Genomic DNA, 19,891 nt, shown 5'->3' with positions numbered 1-19,891 from the left:
GCATCCCCATCGAGTCTGATCGCCTCCCAACAGCCATCTTGTCAAGGAAAAGAGAGTCACTGTTGTTTGTTGTTTCATCCTCAGGCCTATGTGCTTTGTGAAGCAACTGGAGATCCCTCAGTACGGAAGCTACCGGCCCAACATGGTCCCAGCAACCCCCCGGGCCAACCTGGCCAAGGAGCTGGAGAAGTACTCCAAGGTCACCTTCGATTATGCAAGTTTTGATGCTCAGGTTTTTGGCAAACGCATGCTTGCCCCAAAGATTCAGACTAGCGAAACCTCACCTAAAGCCTTTAAATGTAAGTTGGGAGCAGGGATGGGCTGGGTTTTGCATTTTCTGCCTTTCTCAGCATGCCGCGAGGTTCTTGGGATCATGGCTTTGGGGTGATGGGAGAGTCTTGGGTCTAAGCTGCTGGATCCCTCCTGCTGCTGTGAAGCTAGTGGAGAAATGGGGATGGGGAGGCTGAGATGGGTCCCAAGGTGTACACCTTTGATGGAGAGAGGAGCCCATGGCTGCCAGTAAAGCTTTGCTTGGGGAAGAGTCCCTTCGGCTTTGGGAAGAATTGCATTGAGTGGTGGGAACGTTAATCTGAGTGATGTCTCTAGGTGGGATAAGTTACACAGTTGTCCTCAGTCAGTCCCCATTGCTTTGCAGTTCATATCTATTGATCTGTCTTTCCTCATCTAGCTAAATGGATTACAGTTTTCTTCTCTTCCATCTTATATATGATCCACTCTGCCCATTTGTCTTCTCTGTCATGCTCTGCTCTCCAGCTCTACTACCTATCGATCACCCACCTCCTATCTCCCAGCTCTTTCCTATCGTAGCCACCCACCTCTGCTCTGTACCGAGGACCGAGCGCTGGCTACAACACTGTGCGATGGAAGCGTGGGTGAAAATGAAATGGCTAAATAAACCCTCAGGGGCTGGGCTGTCAGAAGCAGGAGGGAAGATGCATGGAGAGACAGCCTGCTGCGAGCCGATGTGAAACCTCCCCTTCCTTTTGACACCAAACATGCACCTGAAGACATCTTTTTGAGGAGGGAAAAAAAAAAAAAAAAAAAGATTTAGAAGCCCAGTTTGCAGAAGTCAGCGGCCTCAAGAGGGTTTTCTGTCTGGCTAATCCCACTTCCACAATCCTGTTTAATCCTGATGCAGCTGCTCTCTAAAAAGTGCTCGTACTTGAAAGCATCCCGGTTGTGGCACTACAATGGAAGCGCCCTTTATTACAGTACTAAATCTGTAAAGGATCAGACAATGAAATTGGATGGAGGCCAGAGAGCACAACTGCCACTGTCATCCTGGGTTAGGGCTGATGGAAAAGTAATTTGTTTCCCAGCACAAGTGATTCTCTTGCTGAATAGATTGTGTTATTTGCAATATTAGCAAAGAATTTTCAGGGTAATTGTACTGACAAAAATAATTCCAGCAGACCCACTAGGATAATCCTTTCTATTTTTTCTCATCACTTATTTTACTAATTTGCTGATTGCGAGTCTATTAGTGGTAGAAATACTTATGAAATGGAAAAGCATCGCTGAGCCTACGGTGTGAAATTGCAATTGGCATCTCACGATCCTGGATATTGTCAGGTTGGGCTGGCGAATACCCGCACCCCGCCGCAAAGACATGGATTAAACTGGACTCGAAAACAGGCAGCCATACACAAGAATAACCATTTGGGCAAGCCTCCAACGAGTTAATCAAAGCGACAAGATGAATATGATTGCCAATCATAGCAGGGAAATCTGTTCCTTTCACTGAGAACTTATTTTAAAGAGATCTTCATCCAGAGGGATTTATATTCCCCTGCATGTGTGTGTATAACTCCCATTAATGTCAATATGCATTATATACGCACACAACGAGGAAGAAAGCAGTCCTTGGGAAGATTAGCATTTTATAGTGTCTTATATTACGAGTTTGTAATGGGAATAATGAAATCGCTTTGCTCTGTAGGCACATCAACCAAGGTTGTCTTGCTGCTTTGCCATCGTCAGGACAAAGCTTAGGAGTCTTCCCTGCGTGAGACTCCTACTGAAGTGGGAGGGATGTTTTCCCTTGAAAAGGGCATAGTGGAATGAATTAAGAATTTGAAGATTTTGCTAATTGATTCAGAATGCAATCCCATGGTTGTTGCAAATCCTGATCCCCTGTTTGCACTCACTGAAACTACTGACTTCAGAGGGACTCTCTGTGGGTCAAGGACCTAACCAGGACCAGGTTTAAGATTAGGGCAAGTTTTATTGTGGGCTAACGCTGGGAAATACTGGCTTTTGTTTCATAGGGTGTGAAGAGAAAACGTATCTCTAGGATTGCGCTGCCACGTGCTGTAGCATACAGTAACAGTGCAGCATCGTGGCCGCATGTGGCTGTGTAATAAATCCTGTTATTCAGGCATATTAAAATGATATGTCAGCTGTCAGAAAATCCATATTTCACTGGTGTCATCGTTGGAATCTTGTATTTCATGGCCATGGTTTTGCTATTAATGTAATTTTTTAAATTGTAAGTTTTCAAATGTGCTACAAGAAATGTGCCTGTAAGCCAGCTCTGCAGATAAATTATGAACATACAGAGAGCCATAAAAAAAAAAAGAGCCAGGAAGCTTCTCTAAGCTTTCGCTTTTATCCGCTTCCAGTGAGGAGTAGCTTTAATGAAGAAAAGCACTTGTGATTGGGGGACTTGATAGCAGAGTCAGTTAATGAATTAAGTTTTTGCACCGAGAGACCATTGCACAAGCCGCAGCCAGCACCGCTCTGGTCGCACATCCCAGACAACAAAACAGCCGGTGGGTCAGTAATAACCCCAGGCTGTCACTGGAACCGCTAATACATTGGCTGTGTCAGACTGACTTAACCTCTCACCGCTGCCCGTGCCGGTTATACATTAGCCTTGTGTTGTTCCTTCTCTTTTTATTCCAGCCAAACCTTTTCCAAAGGCCTCTTCCCCCAGCCACAGCCCCTCCAGCAGTTACGTGAAGAGCACTTCATCTTCCTCCACAGGCTTCGACTACTCCCACGACGCTGAGGCTGCGCACATGGCTGCCACCGCCATCCTCAACCTCTCCACGCGCTGCTGGGAAATGCCGGAGAATCTCAGCACCAAGCAGCAAGAGGCCCCCAGCAAGGTGAGTCGAGCGTGCCCGGGGACCACTGTGCCAGCACACAGCGGAGTGGGGTGAAACATGAAGTCTGGGGTGGGAGAAATACCTTTTTCTACTCGTTCTTATTTTAATTTTTAAATGTAGAGGGAATGCAGAGACTTGGTGCGTATCACCCTTTCGCTCCCTGCTTTGGGTGATGCAGTTTGGAGGCAGTAATCTTGGCTCTTACTGTGTTATGGAGATGCATTGTGGTTCAAATTACCTATCTGAGACGTGCGTCGTTCCCAAGCAGAGTCTCAGAGCTGGTTTCAGTTGCTCACTGGGCTGTATCTGATGCCATTTGAGATTCCCCAGTTGCATCCAGGCTGACCTCCAGCTATTTTTCAGAAGAACACAGGTTTCCCAGCAGTCCCATGTTGCACCCTCAGCCTTGGGCAGATCTTAGACGCCCTGGGGCATCTTAAATGGCCCTGAGGCCTGTGTTCAAGCAACAGAGACAAAGCGCCACGTTGCTGGTAGTAGGGGGCTGCATTTGCATGGCACGTTTCTGAAATATTTATGAAAGAGCATCCCTTTTCATTCAGTCCCTTGTAACTGACTGTGGAGAGGATGGGATGTGAATAGCTTGCCCCCCTGCATTGCAAGAGGCAAATGGGGGTAAGATCCCCGTAGGGAATTGCTGGCAGCTGCTAACATTGGGCATGTTTCCAACCTTTCAGTCCATGGACATCGAGGTGGATGAAAATGGGACTCTGGACTTGAGTATGAACAAGCACCGCAAACGGGAGAGCACCTTCCCCAGCAGCAGCAGCTGCAGCAGTAGTCCCAGCATGAAGTCTCCAGATATGTCCCAGCGCCAAAACAGCACCAGTGCCACGAGCAGCACCATGACCTCCCCGCAGTCCAGCCAGACCTCCCGCCAGGATGAATGGGATGGGCCCATTGACTACACTAAACCAAACCGTCAGCGGGAAGAGGAGCCAGAAGAGGTGAGTGGTGGCTCTTCATGCTTGAATAACACCTCATGGGGGACTGAATGCCATGTTTGCTTGCCCAGTTGTCCTATTTCCCCCCAGGACCCCTAGTTTGTCCTTTGAGCCTAGGAGAGAAATATTATTAGCTTTGTCAGCGCTATCAGGAGTCAGCTGTGGACCATCAGGCAGGAGGCAGATGCTCTTGGATCTGCTGGGGTGCTCCTGCAAAGGAGGAACACTCAGCTTGTGTTGTTCTGGGTCTGCACTACTTTCTTCGTTGTAAATCCTTTCAGCTCATTCGCACCAGTGGTGCTCCTGGTGACATTCCTCAGGACGATTTATGTCTGCCATGAGCAGCTATGGCCCTGCATGCTGCTGACATTAATCCTGCAGGTGGGGGAATCACCCATTACCTCCAGCTGGGGGGAGCGTCCCAGCCCTGGAAGCAGCGCACTGCCCATGGGGAGGCAGGTGCTGCTGAGGATGAGTATGGCGAGATTGCACTGACCTTCATGCCTTGAAGACCTTGGGAGACCCAGGTGTAAATCCCTGTACAGACGTGTTTTACACATTTCCCCTGTAAAAAGGCAAAATTAAAGAGATTGTATTTCTGAGGTTTTTCCAATTACTATCAGATCTCTGGGTATGGAAAGGCACTTGCAGAGGGCTCGGGAGTGTTGGCAGTGCTGCACTAACTCTGAGCTGGGCTGAAGCTGGGATCCTTTCCTATCACAGCTCAACAGCAACAACCACCACTACAACCACTTTTCCTGGCTGTTTTCTTGCAGTCAGAGCCTGCTGCCCACTCTTTTGCCTCTTCTGAAGCTGATGAGCAAGAAGTGTCGGAGGAAAACTTTGAAGAACGAAAATACCCAGGGGAAGTTACTTTAACCAACTTCAAGCTTAAATTCCTCTCCAAGGACATCAAGAAAGAGCTGCTCACGTAAGTCCTGCCTTCTTGTCTCTTCTTCCAAAATGTATAAAATATGTACCCAGCACAACCAGGCTGGTAGGAGACAAAATTTGTTAGCAAAGACATTTTAAAAATTAGAAGTGTAGTTCCCTTTCTTACTGTGATTGGTTTTACCTCATCTAAGCAGTTCAAATGAAAGCTCAAAGAGGAACCCTCCCTTCATACAGCTGCTGATCGAGGCAAAATATGTTCCCATATGTCCTTGAAACTGTGCAGTGATGAAGGGAACTTTCTGAGGAGCTTGGATTCATGGATGGGGCTGTGGAAACCTCCTTGCAGGGCCCATTTTCCCTGGTATTGTCCTGCAAGAGTGTTTCTGGTGCAGTGATGGAGCCTGCCCAATCTCCTGCCCCCTTGTTTTGGGACACTGGGTGGTGCTGTGGAGCCAAGAGCACCCAGTGGGTCTCAATATCTTCTTGATGGGGGTGTTGAACCACAAGATGCCTCACTGGGAGGACAGGACTTGTTGGCTGCTTAATGTAGAGCAATGGGTCCCATCACCATGATAGTGCAGAGCCACAAAATGTGAGCTAGGGCTGCAGCAAGGTTGTCACGCTGCATTCCACACGGGAGAGAGATCCTAACCCAGCTCATGTCTGTGTATCCGTGGCATTGGGTGGGTGGGTCTGTTCTGCTAGATGGAGTGCTGCTCTGCATCCACACGGGTCACCAAACTGATGGTTAATGTTTAGTCAGACCCAAACACTGCTGCTTGGAGCTGGCTCTGATCTAATGGCATGTTGAGATCAGTCTGGAGATTGTGATGGGGACGTCCCCCCTCCCGGGCATCCCAGCAGATCTGCTGTTCTTGGCTTCTTCCCTGTGCTTCTGACCTTCTTATGTGGTACACAGGGAAGAGTCAGCAAGCATCATTTTGCTGACCTTAGACAACGTAGCTCATGATTTGGCTATGCAAGCAGGAGGCTGAGGGAGCAGACAGGCAGGGAGATCTGTGGGGGCAGAGCAGCAGCAGCATCTTCCCTGAATGAGCAAAGCACAGACCAGCTGCGCTGTGCAAATCTCTAAAGGCTTTTTTCAAACCCAGCAGCTATGTGCACAGCAATTTCTGAGGTAGAGCCCTAAAGTCCTCCTGTGCTTTGATTGTATTATGAGGGTAGAGATATTTCCTAAATGGAAAGAGTTCTGAAATAAATAAATGGTGTTGAGGGCAGCACTGAGCCTTCTCTCCTTATTTAGAAATGCTGCTCCTTTCTGCTCCCAGGGCTGTAATGAATTAGCTGTTGTTAACTCAGGATCAGACTTGTCTGCTGTGTCTGTCTGGTGCTCCATGTCTGGGTATAGATCTTGGGCCATCCCCTGGCACTGATGGCTGTCGCTGTGAAGATGTTCCTCACTTCAACCTTCTCGTCCCCCTCCTGCTGGTGCAGGAGTGGGTACCACATAGCAATATATCACTGCTGCTTGAGCATCTTCATATCACTGCTGGCTCTAGGGCTCACTGTTTGTTGTGAGTGTTGCGGCTGTGAAAAGGACTCAAGGGTGAGCAGGGAATAGACACACCTCCAAGCCTCAGCCTGCTGGGCCAAGCTCTCCCAGGATATCCCTGCACGTCCCGGGACATCCCTGCTCTCTGGCATCCCCCTGGCCTCAGGCAGGCAGGGCACAACTGTGCCAGAGCCTCACTGCTCATGCACAAATGGGATTTTATTCCCTGGATGCTGAGAAGGGATGGCACCTTCTCCCATCACCCACGCAGGTGCAGCTCACAGGGGAGGCAGCAGAGCAGGCAGGTGGGAAGCACAGCCCGGTGGAGGCAGCAGGCAGGATGCGGCAGCTTCTGCCTGCCCTCAGTTTAGAAGCCCCCAGGCACAGGAGTCAGAAGTTACTTTCATTCCCTTTCTGGAGTGAGCAGTGTTTTCAAGCTTTTCTTTGCAGCTGTAAGGGCTGGGGGGAAAAAAATGTTTCAGAAAGCTGAAATCTGACGCTTTCAGGCAATAAGCTGATTCCCACACCCAGAGCTTCAGTATTGCAAAAACCATCCACTGAGCAAAGCAAGCAACTACGTATCTTGAACACTTTCTCACATTTGCCACAAATTCTTTCAGTTTTTTCAAATTTCTTTCAGGATCCTTGGGATCTTTTGGGATCAAAAAAGGGAGGAAGGGGAGCTGAAAGGGAAACAGCTGGTTTATTTGTACGCAAACATATAAACACATGCCAAGGTCCGATGGAAGGGGGGCTCAGCTGGCTTTGCAGATCCGTGGCTCTCGGGTGAATCCATTCCTTTCCAGCACTTACACTCGTTGTTGTTGTTGTTGCCCAGTTGCCCAACCCCAGGCTGTGATGGCAGCGGACACATAACAGGAAACTATGCCTCTCACCGCAGGTGGGTTGACCTTTTTTTCATGGTTTGGACTCTAAGGCAACTTTTTTTTTTTCCTTTTGGTATATTTTTTGACCATGTGGATAGTTTGGTTCTGTTTCTTCCCCACCTTCTGTTGCCCCTTTCCCTCCCAACACCCCGGTCCGTTTTCTTTTTCCTTTTTTCCTTTTTTTTTTTTTTTTTTTTTTTTTTGCTTATCCAGATATTCCATCTCTTCTCTTTCAGCCTTTCTGGTTGTCCTCTTGCTGACAAGAGCCTCAGAAACCTCATGGCTGCCCACTCTGCTGACCTCAAGTATGTTTGCGCTCAACTTGGAACTCCTTTTTTTCTTTATTTCCACCCTTTTTTCTCTCTTCCCCCTCCCCCCCCTCCTTTTGCTCTGCTTTTGCTTTTCCATCCCCTCCCTTCTCCTTTCAAAGAGCTGCTCAAATACCACCTGCAAGGAGCTCTGGTGGAGTCCAGCCTCCAGCTGCTGCATTGAGAAGAGGCAATGGCATGGAGGAAAGATAATTTTGGGGAGGGGGGACCATGGCAGTGTTCAGAAATAACCTGGACCCTTGGCAGGTTTCCTTTGGGCACTGTAGACAAATGATATTTTCTTTTTCATTTGGTGTCTTTTCCCAAGCTCTTGTTCCCTCGTTTGTGCCATAGCCATTTTCATTCAACATTTTTGTACGTCTCTCAAATAATTCAAAGCCTAGATAAAGGCACATGCTTTATTTTTGGGTAAAGACACAGCTGGGAAAATACTGCCAGGACATAGCAAAGCCAACTCTTTTGGACAACCTGGGATGCTAATTTTATGCTAAATTTTAGGGGCCATTGGGATATAGTGACAGAGGTTTCTGTTCATTTCCATGAGAGTTTGATTTGTGAGGGGATGAAAGAAGGAGCGAGCAAATACTTGGTGAGGCCGGATCCTGAGCCAGTGGCAAAGGGCTCACCGGCACCCGAATTTCTGTTCCCATTTCTGCTCCTGAAGGGAGGAACCTGGTTTTGACATTTTCATTCCAATATCTTCCTCTGAATCCTGTTTTCAGTTTTGCTACTGACTTCCCAAACCTCCTCATTTTCAGTAGGAGCTTATTCTTCACAAGAGGGTTTCCCAAATGCTGTCTTCGGTTGCCTCCCATAAAGAAAGGTTTAATCAAAAATGTATTTAGAGTAGATGGAGACACTGGGGGCACCCCAACCCTCCTCCACCCAACCTGCATCACTGGGGGCAAGCTAATTGTGATTTTTTTTTCAACATCTGTTCCACGGAGCCAGCCTACCTTCAGAGACCGATTCTCCTCTGAGCTCCCTGCTTTGCTGAATCCAGTTTCAGGATTATTTAGAAACTGAGTTATTCATAACTATAATTGAGGAGCCTCTACTGAGAATAAAACCTTATGGAGGACTTCACATTGCACAGGCTCATCACAAAAAGAAAAAAAAATATAATGCCCTGTGTCCTGTATGCAATCAGTGATGTCTGGAGCCATAGCAGAGTCAGGTGGGAGCCTCTCTGCTCAATAAGGTGGTGGTGGGTAATGTCCTAAATCCCTTTTTGGTGACCTGGAGGGCAGTGTGGGTCTAGAACTGCTCCACACTCCACCACTGATGTGGGTGCTAGAGCCAGGAAAAATGTTCATTAACCTCCTGCTCCTTATCACAGAGGTGGAAAAAGTAGCTGGATTAGTTGATATTAATAGAATATGCTAGTGGATGGAAAGGACTCGCATGATTAGCACTAAGTACGCTTAATCGTGCATTATAGACGATATACATTTTGAAAGAACCTCTTAAGAGAGCTTTGCTGAACTGGTGTTTCTCCAACAGCCTTAAAGAATAGCCAAGTGATCAGGCAATTAGTGTTAAAGATATTAAAAGCTCTCAGGAACAGTGCCTGTTTCCAGTAAGGGCTGGAGAAAACGCAAATGGTGTTGTCCCCGAGAGCGAGCATCATGCCGAGCCTCGCTGTGCTGCATACCCTGCTCCCCTCAGGCATCTGACGTGAGCACTTTTTGTCAAAATACTGTATAAAACAGGAGACTTCTGGCCAAAACAAAGCTTTCTCATGTTATTTCCCAAGTAATGTTTGGTTTGGTTTTTTTTTTTTTTTTTTTTCCTCACTATGTCCTGGTGAGGATGGGAGCAGAGGAAGGAAGAAGGGGAGAGGATTTGGAGATATTACAGATAGCACAGCCATAGCTTTTCACAACTCCAGATAAGGCCATGTCAGTGTTTCTATTATAAATTCTATTTCAGGGGTTAATATCCCTGATATAAAAAAAATAGCTCCAGGCTAAAACATGCAATAAAAGGTCTCAGTCGGTATGATTTGTCTCCAGATAATTAAAAATCAAGATCAAATCACTTTTCTCCCCTCTTTAAAAGTCCTGAAAGGCAAAAGGATTTGGTGTTAGTGTTTTCATAATTTCATCCCACCCTGAAGCTAGAACAACAAAGAAATAGTTTTGCTTTCTACTTTAACAGAATATAACAGGGAAATGTCAGTCATCTCCCAAACCTGTAATTTCTAAGTAAGTTAGAGTATTTGTACCCTCATCGAGGTCCTGATGGATGTGTCCCTTACTGCACTGGATTTATGTGCATTTATATTTTACTAGGTCTGAGTGTGCTGAGCCTTGCTCCTGACTTAGTCACCCTCCCTTCTGGGGCAAGGACATGTCCCTGCTCTCACACCCTAGGCGAGGTACCAGGTTTTTTTGCCATTGGAGACTATGCAATGACCTGCACATGCCAAACCCTCCTTCAGAGGTGGTGCAAAGAGGAGAATTTTGATATTTTCTGACTAAAAAAAAGAGAACTCTTTAAAAGACTGTTTTCCAAGTCACAAAACTAAAGGTATCTCTGGAAATCATTGCTCTGCTGACTCTCAGGGGCCAGAGCACCGCAGCAACACCATTGCCCAAGCCAGACATCAGTGCATTGCCTTTCCCAAGGGCACTGGCCTCGGGGTCTGCCCAAGCGCCACCATGTGTTGCCCATTACTTCACTGGGGTGTCCTGGAGACACATCGGTCCCTGCAGTACCAACCAGTGGTACCAAACCAGGCACCCATGGCTTTAAAAATGGGGATCGAGAAAACAGGGATGCAGCAAAATCCTCCCACAACAAGAACGGGCACTCTGCAAGCTTGCAGCTGTGAGCTTTGCTGGCTCTGGCTCAAAAGCTGAGCATCTCTCCTGCTCATCCCATGGATTTCTTACCCCCCCTCCCCCTGCCCTGGTCCTAATCACTTGATTCAAAAAGCTCTGGCTAATTGGCAGGCTGGCGAGCACTCCTCGCCTCTCTTCCTTGTCCCCATGACAGCTTTTATGTCCGCTGCATCACCTACAGCATTCGGAGTAGATCTTCATGCTTGTGGTACTTCAATCCCCTCACCTTTCTCTGTCTGCACCGTTAATGATGCAGTGCTTAACCCATGCCATTATCTTCGCTGCCACTGGGTACAGCTCGCAGCCCCTGCTAGCCTTTGTGCAGCTTTGGGTGAGCACGGAAGTATTCCCCTGATGTTGCTTTCAACCATGTCCCAGAGCGTGGGATGCTTACCTTCAAACCATGATCATGAATGCATCTCCAAGGGCTCCTATGTAACGGCAGCGGCTGAGGACAGAGAGGCAGATTCTCCACCGAAGCACCAAAAGCTGCTGGGGCACCATGTGTGGTGACCTGGTGTCCCCCAGCCTGAGGCCCCACGGGCAGCCATCCCCCTGCAGACCCTGCCCATGGTGTTACGGAAGGAGGAGACCCGAGTTAACCTAACCTTCTTCCTCCTCTTCCTTCGTTACTTTCCATAGAGGCATTGGCTGGTTTCAGACTCTGAGGACCCTCCTGTGGTGGGGTGTCTCTTTCTGCTCTCAGTGAGATTAGCCCCCCAGAAGTCACCCAGACCTGAGCTGAGACCTTCTGTCAGGCTTCCTCGTGGCTGTGGTCAGGGTGGCCCCGTTGCCCAGAGTTGTCAGCTATTTTTCCAGTTTCTTGTCCACGCTTGCATCCAGCCCAATGGCCATGGATGGTACCTGCTATCTCCTTATGGTTTCCTCAAGGTGACAGATGCTGTCCTGGAGAGGTTTTTTTGGCTCATTATCGTCTCTGAGCTGTCCCCTTCATGAAGGTGGGGACAGAGGCTGGGACCCATGTCCCTCTGCCGGAGAGCAGCCACCCACCTCGCTCCCAGCATCTCCACCTTTTCTCACTGATGTTCTTCTCCAACGCCAACATTGTGCAGCGATGCAGCAACTTTGGTGCCATGGATATTACAGACCAGACCTTGTTCTTACAGAGGGAGAAGGGGCAGGAAGAAAAAACCTGCTTCTGTGTTGACAGTCCCTAGATTTCTCTTTGAAATGAGCTGTTGCAAAGTGTCGATCCCCTGCTCGCATCGCCAGGCTAATCTGAGGTTCCCTTCCCTCCGCAGGTGCCCTACTCCTGGTTGTGATGGCTCTGGTCACATAACAGGAAATTATGCATCGCATAGAAGGTAAGATCTCCCTTAAATTATTTTCTCTGTAGCCTCTTTCTATTTTTTTTTCCTTCCCCCTGCAGTGGGCAGAGTTGTAAAGTTCTGAATAAAACATTAATGTTACTGACAACTGAAGCCTATTTTCATCTCTTTAATCTGACTTCTTTTTTTTTTTTTCCCTGATGTTTCCAGCATCTGATTAGAAGCTCCTTTCAACAGAATAAAAGACAAAGGGTCAGATTTTAGCTGATGCAATGTTCCTGTTAATAATGCTACCTATTTATGACTTCTATTATCACTTTAGAGCATTAATAGCAGAGATCTGAGCCTTCTGTTTCAACAGTTCCATTAAACATCGCAAGCTGTTAGCAGATATCTTCTTATCTAGACACCATTAATTACTGTCCATCTCCCTCAATTTTTTATTATTTTTTTTTCTCCTGACTTCTCCTCGTGATGTGAGGCTGCAAAACGAGAGAGATCAAAAACACTGTGCCAAATTCAAGGGAAAGATGACTGAAGTGGGGAAATAGCGAATGCAGGGATTCTGCCAGTGAGACAGGCCTTTCTTCTTTTTTTTAACCAGTCTGTCAGGCTGCCCTCGTGCCAAGAAAAGTGGGATCAAGATCACCCCAACAAAGGATGATAAAGAAGACCCAGAGCTGATGAAGTAAGTCTGCGGATAACTCCCAAGCGGAGCCTTTCGCTCTATCTCCTTTGCCTTGCACAGATTTATGCGGGGCAGCAGCACCCATCCTGCAACTCCCCTCACTCGCGCTGCTCGGAGCATCGTCTGCCCGCACTGGAGCAGGCACTGCCAAAGCTCTTCCCCTGGTTGTTGGGGAATTTTAATCCCTGATCCCCAAAATGGTGTTGCGATTTTGAAATCGGTTTGGAAAATGGGGGAGTGGGGAGATGTAGAGGAATGAAGCTGGGTTAATTAGGATTGATAATCTACAGCTGTGGGTTGGCTTGGGGCGGTGGGTTGGCTGATGTAGATAAAGTGCAGCTGTGGCTGTTCTGTTAAGTGGTTGGGTAGCCATGGAAGAGAGAGGAGAAGCAGCAGAGAGAAGAGAGAGAGCACACACCCTGGATGAGGAGAAGGCAGCAGAGGGACTGGCACGAAGAGTACGTTGGTATGAGATGGTAAAAGACCTTGTTGCAGCTTGATAGTTTGGAGAGTGCTGTGATAGGGAGATAACTGTATTTTTCTTTATTGTTTTTTGCAAAGGTAGGCTGATGGGGCATGGGCAGTTCCTCTCCTACCTGTGCTTTATATAATTCCTAAAAACCCCACTGATGGTGTAAAAGAGGGTTTGAACCCACAGTCAAGCAGAGCATCGCAGGTTTTGGGGCAGCAATGGGCAGGTGAGGGGTGCCAGTGGGCTTGCTTAATGCCCAGGAACATGGTAGAAATAGAAACTCTCCAGCACTGAGTTGGACCAGGATGTGATAACCTTGAATCAAATGCATTTTGTAGAGTCTTTGCCACGGCTGACTATTCAAAGCGAACTGAAAAAGCCTTTCTCTGTTGCTTCAGGCTGAATTTTTCAAAACATTGCAGGAGGTTTATTCCTACTGGGAACAGAGGTTTTAAATCCCTCAGTCCACCTCAGGAGCTTTCATTTGCTGTGAAATCCATTTGCCTGGACTTTTAGTGAGCCTGAGCACCACCAGCTCAGCATTCGGGGCCTGACGCGAGGTTTGGGTCTGTCTTGACCTCTCACACAGCTACAGGACATCAAAGTCTTTACAGCAATGCTGGGACTAGCATTGACTCCAGAAACCTATTTTTTGTTAACTCGGAGCATCCCCAGTCTTTCTGAAGCCTGTTCACCGACCCAGCAAGTGCAGGTGGAGTGGGGTAAAGAGAAACATGGAAAAACGTATAAATCCCCTCCAAGAGTTTTCACAAGCCCATAAATGCTGGCATGTTTGGCCAGACCCCTTTGGCTCAGCTGACTGTCCCCAAAATGCATTTTTTTTCCCTCATTTTAGCCCTAGGGCAGATCTCACCTTTGCAAGAAGAGCAGAGGTAAATAGCTCCGTGCACCCGGGAGCCAGAGCGGGAAGCAGTGGGTGCGGAAGCATCCCGCGGGGGCTGAAGGAAACTAGGATGCGCCAGCCGGGGGAAGGGCCTTTAAGAAAAAGATGATATTTGAGCCATCTGCTCTGTTCTTACTCCTCAGTCTACAGGAAGGAAAGCCTCCCAGTTAAATGAGCCGTGTGATAATTAGCAGGACTTAGTGGAGTTTATTAAAAATTAAGCAACCTACTCGAGAATCTGTGGGAAAAAAAATCCTTTTTTGGCTCAAATACGCTAAATTACTGGTGGCATTGTAGTGCTGTGCCATTAACCACTGACACAGTGAGGGGAAAGGACAAGCAGTAAATGCTGCTGTGCAACTGCTGGCTCTTGTACTTTTGCTTCTCTTACCACAGCCGGAGGCCCCAGGTGGGATGTCTCCACTCTCCGTGTTTTCCCCAGGGACTTGTGCCCTACGGGGCTGGGGAAGCCTTGGCTTTGCTCATCCTTGCCTGCCCCATTAAGGGCTGGGACTGGCTGGGGATGTGCCAAGCGGCTCCTCCAGTGCAGTTGCTCTGCAAAGAGATTGCTTCCCAGTGCAAGGAGAAAGGGGCTTTTATACGACTGGTTTGTTATGGTGCAGCTGGTGCTTGTATAGGAACGTGGGATGAGCTGTCAGAGCATCCCCAGCAGAATGATGGTTCCCCCCAGCATCCTCACCAGGGGTTGGGTCTTTCCTAGTTTCCCTAAAGGTGCAAATGCTGGGAAGCTAAAGTGGCAGGAAATGGGGCTGGAGCATCACCAGAGCTGGGATTTTCTGAGTCCTAGAAAGCTGATGCCATCCACCTCCAGGCTGGCCTCGGAGGCTTGTCGTAGCTCCGCTGCTCCATCCGCAGCCGGACCATGGGCATGGGTGCAGGCAGTGCTGGGTGGGCTGTGAGGGTCTCTGTGGCATAAAGACAGGAAGGCATTCCCTAACATCCCGTGGCACAGGCAGCAACCCCTGCTCCTCCAGTACACCCAAGAGGGTGCGTGAAACAACATGGTACCACAATCCCTTCGCTGCTGCCTTCCCCCAGCCCCTGCAAAGCTGGTGCGCTGCCCTCCGCAGCAAGGTGCGCCCGGTGCGGGTTTGCGTTAAGGAGCTTTGGCTCTAAATCCATCCTCCGTCTGCACTGAGTGCCACTTGGAACCCAGCCGAGTTTTGCACGTTGCCACTGAGGAGAAAGTCATTTAGTCCCTGTTGTTTTTGCTGTTCATCCTTCAAGTAATTTGCTACAGATGTGATTGAACAGATCACCTGAACCTTCAGCCCAGCCCTGGCATAAAATGGAAGCATCCACGGGTGCCTAATTGATCAAATGCTACTGGTGCTTCTGTTAAATAATAATAATTAAAAAAAAAATTAAAAAATGTCCAAGCCAGCTGTTCTGCACAATAAGGCTCTGGTTTATTTTTTAACAATGAAAATGTAATGAAAGTTAAATTAACAGCATAAAATATGTGATGGTTGGGCTGTAACGGCTGCATACTAAATGCTGGGGTTTGTCTCTTTCTCTCTCACTCTTTCCCCCCCACCCCCATCTCCTTTTCCTCCTGAGGATTCAGTAATTTGCTCGTGATCATATAAAAGCAATGATGTTATGAATTTACTGAGGATCCTGCTGGCAGGGATATTATAAGTGAATTGTGCTGCATTTGCAGCTGATTAAAATCGAGATCAGCATTTTTCAAATTATCTTGGGAAAAGGCTGGGTGTACGGCTCCCCCCCCTCTGCTGTCGTCTCCCTTTTGTATGAAATGTAAACAATCAGGATAATCGTTTCTGCGGTGAAATGCAGCTTGCGATTCTCAGGAGCAGCTCAGCGGATATTTTGCTGGGGAAACTCGAGGTCCCTAATTGCCTTCAAACTGAGGACACGGGGGTTATTTTTGCCATTTCTTGCCTGCTTCCACCTCCCCTTTCTTAGAGTAACCTCCCTTGAGTAATAAACTTTTAACTGTATTTATAATTGACTGGCATCTTTAAACAAATGCAAACCACAGCAAAACCTCTAGTAGACTCACCGGGCTTTGTCAAACAGCTGAATTCAGTGAGTATGCCATTAGGTGGGGAGTTGGTGAGTGTGGAGTGGACACTCATCATCTTGGCAATTCAGTGTCTGTGCTTCTGTGATGCCCCTCACAGCTCCTGTGTGCTTTAACCGGCTGTAAATGTGGCAGAAGCACAGGGGCTGGAGGGCTCGTGCTCTGCCTTGGTGGCAATTCCCACTTCTGTCCCTTGCAAGCGCAGGCTGATCTCTGGTACCTGCAGGATGTGAACCAGCAGGAGGAGGCAAGCGAGGCCGTGCTGTGGCTGCCGGCTGAGCTGTGCCCCAGGGTTTCTTTGTTCTGTCTTGATGGGGTACACACTTGGGAACCCCTCAGGCACCCTCCTTGCAGGTGCAGGTTTGCAGCTTTTCGGTGTGCGGGTTGCAGCCTGACTGGCTCCTGGGTCAGGGGCTGGTTCACGGGGAAGGGTTGTGTCCCCACGGGCAGTGCTCTGAGATCGCATTGGCCGTGCTGGTGTAGGGGGATAAAGCTGGTGGCTGTAGTAATGCTGTAGCACCAGGCAGAGCTGGCTGTAAATGTGTGATGGTTCGGTGCAAGCATGTCTGTGTCAGCCTTGGGGTATGTCAGGACCCCACGTCAGGCAGCCCAGCCTGCTGGCTCTGCCCTCAATGATGCACCAAACACCGTGGTTTGGGACAGCACTGGGACCTGCTTTTGCTTCAAGCATGAGTGTGACCTGACCTCCAGTCTTTTTGCAGGATTTACTTTGGTTCTCTATGGCTCTTTTGAAGGGGCATTCACAGCTCTTAATTTCCTATCTGTCATTTCTATCAGCTGAGCACCTACCCCATAAACTCCAGATGAGAACCCTAAATGTGAACGCTCTCTTCCTAGGCTTCCTCATTTCTGTTCATCCCTAATTTCCTTACGTCCCTCTTCATTCCCATGCTGTAATTTTTGTTCATTCCCTTTGCCCAGGTGTCCGGTTCCTGGCTGTGTCGGGCTTGGACACATCAGTGGCAAATACGCCTCTCACCGGAGTGCATCAGGGTGCCCTCTCGCAGCCCGCAGGCAGAAGGAAGGATCGCTCAATGGCTCCTCATTCTCTTGGAAGTCATTGAAGAACGAAGGCCCGACCTGCCCTACCCCGGGCTGCGACGGCTCTGGCCATGCCAATGGGAGCTTCCTCACTCACAGAAGGTAAATCACAGGGTCGAGATCATTGTGAGCATGACCACGTTGCCATGGACTGACCCACCTGCCTGTAGATGCTGCTTGAGCATCGTTCAGCTCTTCACGCAAGGCTCTATAGCTGGTACTTTTGATGCTGACTTCAGTCAGGTTGCTCCACGGTTGGAGTTTTCTGCATGCAAGAAAATGCATAGTTGTTTTAATAGTGCAATGGTGAGGTGTGGATTGGGCAAAATAACGGAAAATGATGCTATAATGTCCTTCCATTAGCATGCTAGAACAGGACTTGGGGTCCCCAAACAAGGGTTTGATGCCCGAGCCAGCCAGGCTAATCTCACCTTCCTCACCTGGCATACTCTCTCTTCAAGGAGACAATGTGGGGTTTGATCTTTGCTCAGAGAAAATTGCTCTCGCTTTATAAATGGGGAGTTTTGTAGCATTATTCATAAAGCAATTTCCTCTGTACCATAAAAAGCTTTTAGAACTGTCTCGCAGCATGAACTCCACCAAATGGTACATGTTCTTGTTGGGAACATAAGCACCTATAAATACCTAGTGTTTATGAAACTCATTTTTACTTGCTTTTCAGTTTGTCAGGGTGTCCAAGAGCTACTTTTGCTGGGAAGAAAGGAAAACTCTCAGGGGATGAAATTCTCAACACAAAGTTCAAGACCAGCGATGGTAAGGATTTGCACTCCTTTCGCCTGGCAGGTGTGTCAGGGTATTGAGCCTGTATATCTTTTTCTTTGCAGACTGAGGAGTTTTCAACAAATGAATTCTGGCCACAGATTTGCAGGGATATCATGTGCTGTGAACACCCATTTCTTGGGTTTCCTGAGTATTGGGTGTGGTGTGGTACCGACACTGCTCCCGGAGTGACACACCGTGAGGGAGCAGGTGAAAAGATGAAGACGGAGTTCTCATAGGGAAATTCAGGAAAGGAAAAAAAAGTGCTGAAATTGAATTTCCCCTCTCCCCCCCCCCCCCCCCCCCCCCTTAAAATATTTATTGGCATTTTTACAAATCCCTTGCAGTTGTTCAGTGATTTTCACCTATTCAGGGCTTTTAATCCTGAGATATTTCTGGATATGGAGTTCTGTTGGCACTGGCACTTTGCATTTCCAGTGCTATTACTGAGGTTTCTGTGGTATTTGATAAGCTTCAGGCGTTTAACATGAATACTAATATACTTTGGAACCTATAAATACCTGAACTCTCGTAGAAATATGGCTTTATTTTATGAACCTTGCAATTTCTAACCAAGACATGCATTAGTTTTTTAAATGGCATCTTCCCAAACTCAGGACCAGAGTGACCTGAGTTTTCAGGACAATCAACCTTGCAGGGTGTGGGGATGTGCTGGACTCCAGCCGCTGTGCTGTCATTTGGGTTTGCATTTGCATATTGACCTATTAAAGTAGCATTGAACCATGATGATAAAGACCTTGGGGAGGGGGGAAAAAAAAAAAAAGCAGCAAGATGTGCGCCCTGTTCAGAGGATGCAAAAGCAAAGGTGAGGACTTTGAGTAGTGATGTCTATGAACAGGATGGGCTCAGCAGAAAGCTCCACATTTTTGTTTTCCCTGTGAGTGTTCGCTGACTGCCCACGACCTTCTCTCCTGCAGTTCTAGAGAATGACGAAGAGATCAAGCAGCTGAACAAGGAGATCAGTGAACTGAACGAGTCCAACTCGGAGATGGAAGCGGCCATGGTGAAACTGCAGTCACAGGTTTGTGTGCTTGGACATGCATCCAAGCCCCTTGATGCATGGCCAAGCCCCTTGCATGGGTGGTAGGTGCCATCCCATGAGGGTTGGTAACACTGCCGTGCTCCTTGCTCTGCAGATCTCCACCATGGAGAAAAACCTGAAGAACATTGAGGAGGAAAACAAAATCATAGAGGAGCAAAACGAAGCCCTGTTCCTGGAGCTCTCAGGGTTGAGCCAGGCTCTAATCCAAAGTCTTGCCAATATCCGCCTTCCACACATGGTAAGAAACTTTGACAGTGCTTTCCCCAGCCGGTGCGATCGAGGGAGCCGTGCCAAACCCAATTCACAATAAGGCTTATGTACAATTAAAGAGTGAGAGAAATTCTCTACACACACCTACGTGTCCTTTATAAGATCAGTTCTTTTGCCTTATCTCTGAAGCTTGCATTGTATCTCCCTTTTGTTGTCATTTTCTGCTGATCTCCCTTTGTATCTATTGTTCTGTCTCATTACATCTGGGAGCATTATCACAAAATAGGAAACTTTATCAAGGGCACCCAGCACCTTTTAGGCTAAGACAGCACAAGCAGAGATCAGGAGGGATTGGATTTCAACGTCAGAAAGATCTTACAGCTCCTATTATAATGCAGGTAGTTTCAATTCAGTTTTGAATAGCTGGCAGTCAAAGAATAGCATTCTTAAAAAGAGTGTATTTTGTTTAATTTAACAAGGTCTAACAGCCCACACCATGTTACCATAGAGTTACTGCAAAATGAAAAGACTGCATTAAAATAGTAAAACCACAAAAGGCTATTAATTACCTTCTCTCTATTCCCAGGAATGTAATTACTGTTGTCAAAACCAGGTGTGTGGAGGGGGGGCTCGTGTTGTTGGCGAAGCTGTCCTCTTACAACTCATAAAGACCCTCGCAATGATCAGAGGAATGAGCTTTTGATTTCTTTTTCCTGCCATCATTTTTTTTTTGGGGGGGGAGAATCCTTTTCATTGGGGTTTGTATTTAAATTCAGGCTGGTTGGAGAGAAGC

The 19,891-nt window shown here is 47.7% G+C and overlaps 1 protein-coding gene across 10 annotated transcripts in view; it reads left to right on the top strand.

Annotated features, from left to right (window-relative positions):
• Positions 1-19,891, top strand: part of MYT1 (myelin transcription factor 1) — a 124,866-nt gene that overhangs the window by 88,730 nt on the left and 16,245 nt on the right. For 6 of the 10 annotated variants that reach the window (XM_080404003.1, XM_080404006.1, XM_080404004.1 and 3 more), the window contains 11 exons: positions 85-299; positions 2,926-3,131; positions 3,827-4,096; positions 4,870-5,024; positions 7,339-7,692; positions 11,825-11,887; positions 12,456-12,539; positions 16,926-17,147; positions 17,728-17,819; positions 18,764-18,867; positions 18,983-19,126. In XM_080404003.1, coding sequence (XP_080260129.1) covers positions 85-299; positions 2,926-3,131; positions 3,827-4,096; positions 4,870-5,024; positions 7,339-7,692; positions 11,825-11,887; positions 12,456-12,539; positions 16,926-17,147; positions 17,728-17,819; positions 18,764-18,867; positions 18,983-19,126 — 1,909 coding nt within the window. The remainder of the gene's footprint in view (positions 1-84; positions 300-2,925; positions 3,132-3,826; positions 4,097-4,869; positions 5,025-7,338; positions 7,693-11,824; positions 11,888-12,455; positions 12,540-16,925; positions 17,148-17,727; positions 17,820-18,763; positions 18,868-18,982; positions 19,127-19,891) is intronic. The other 4 variants (XM_080404007.1, XM_080404005.1, XM_080403999.1 and 1 more) reach the window with 3 other exon arrangements.

This window comes from Falco punctatus, assembly GCF_963210335.1.
Source record: "Falco punctatus genome assembly, chromosome: 10".
In the NCBI taxonomy this organism is placed as follows: domain Eukaryota; kingdom Metazoa; phylum Chordata; class Aves; order Falconiformes; family Falconidae; genus Falco; species Falco punctatus.
The sequence above is the reverse complement of the archived record's forward strand: the minus strand, read 5'-3'. Positions and strand labels throughout refer to the sequence as shown.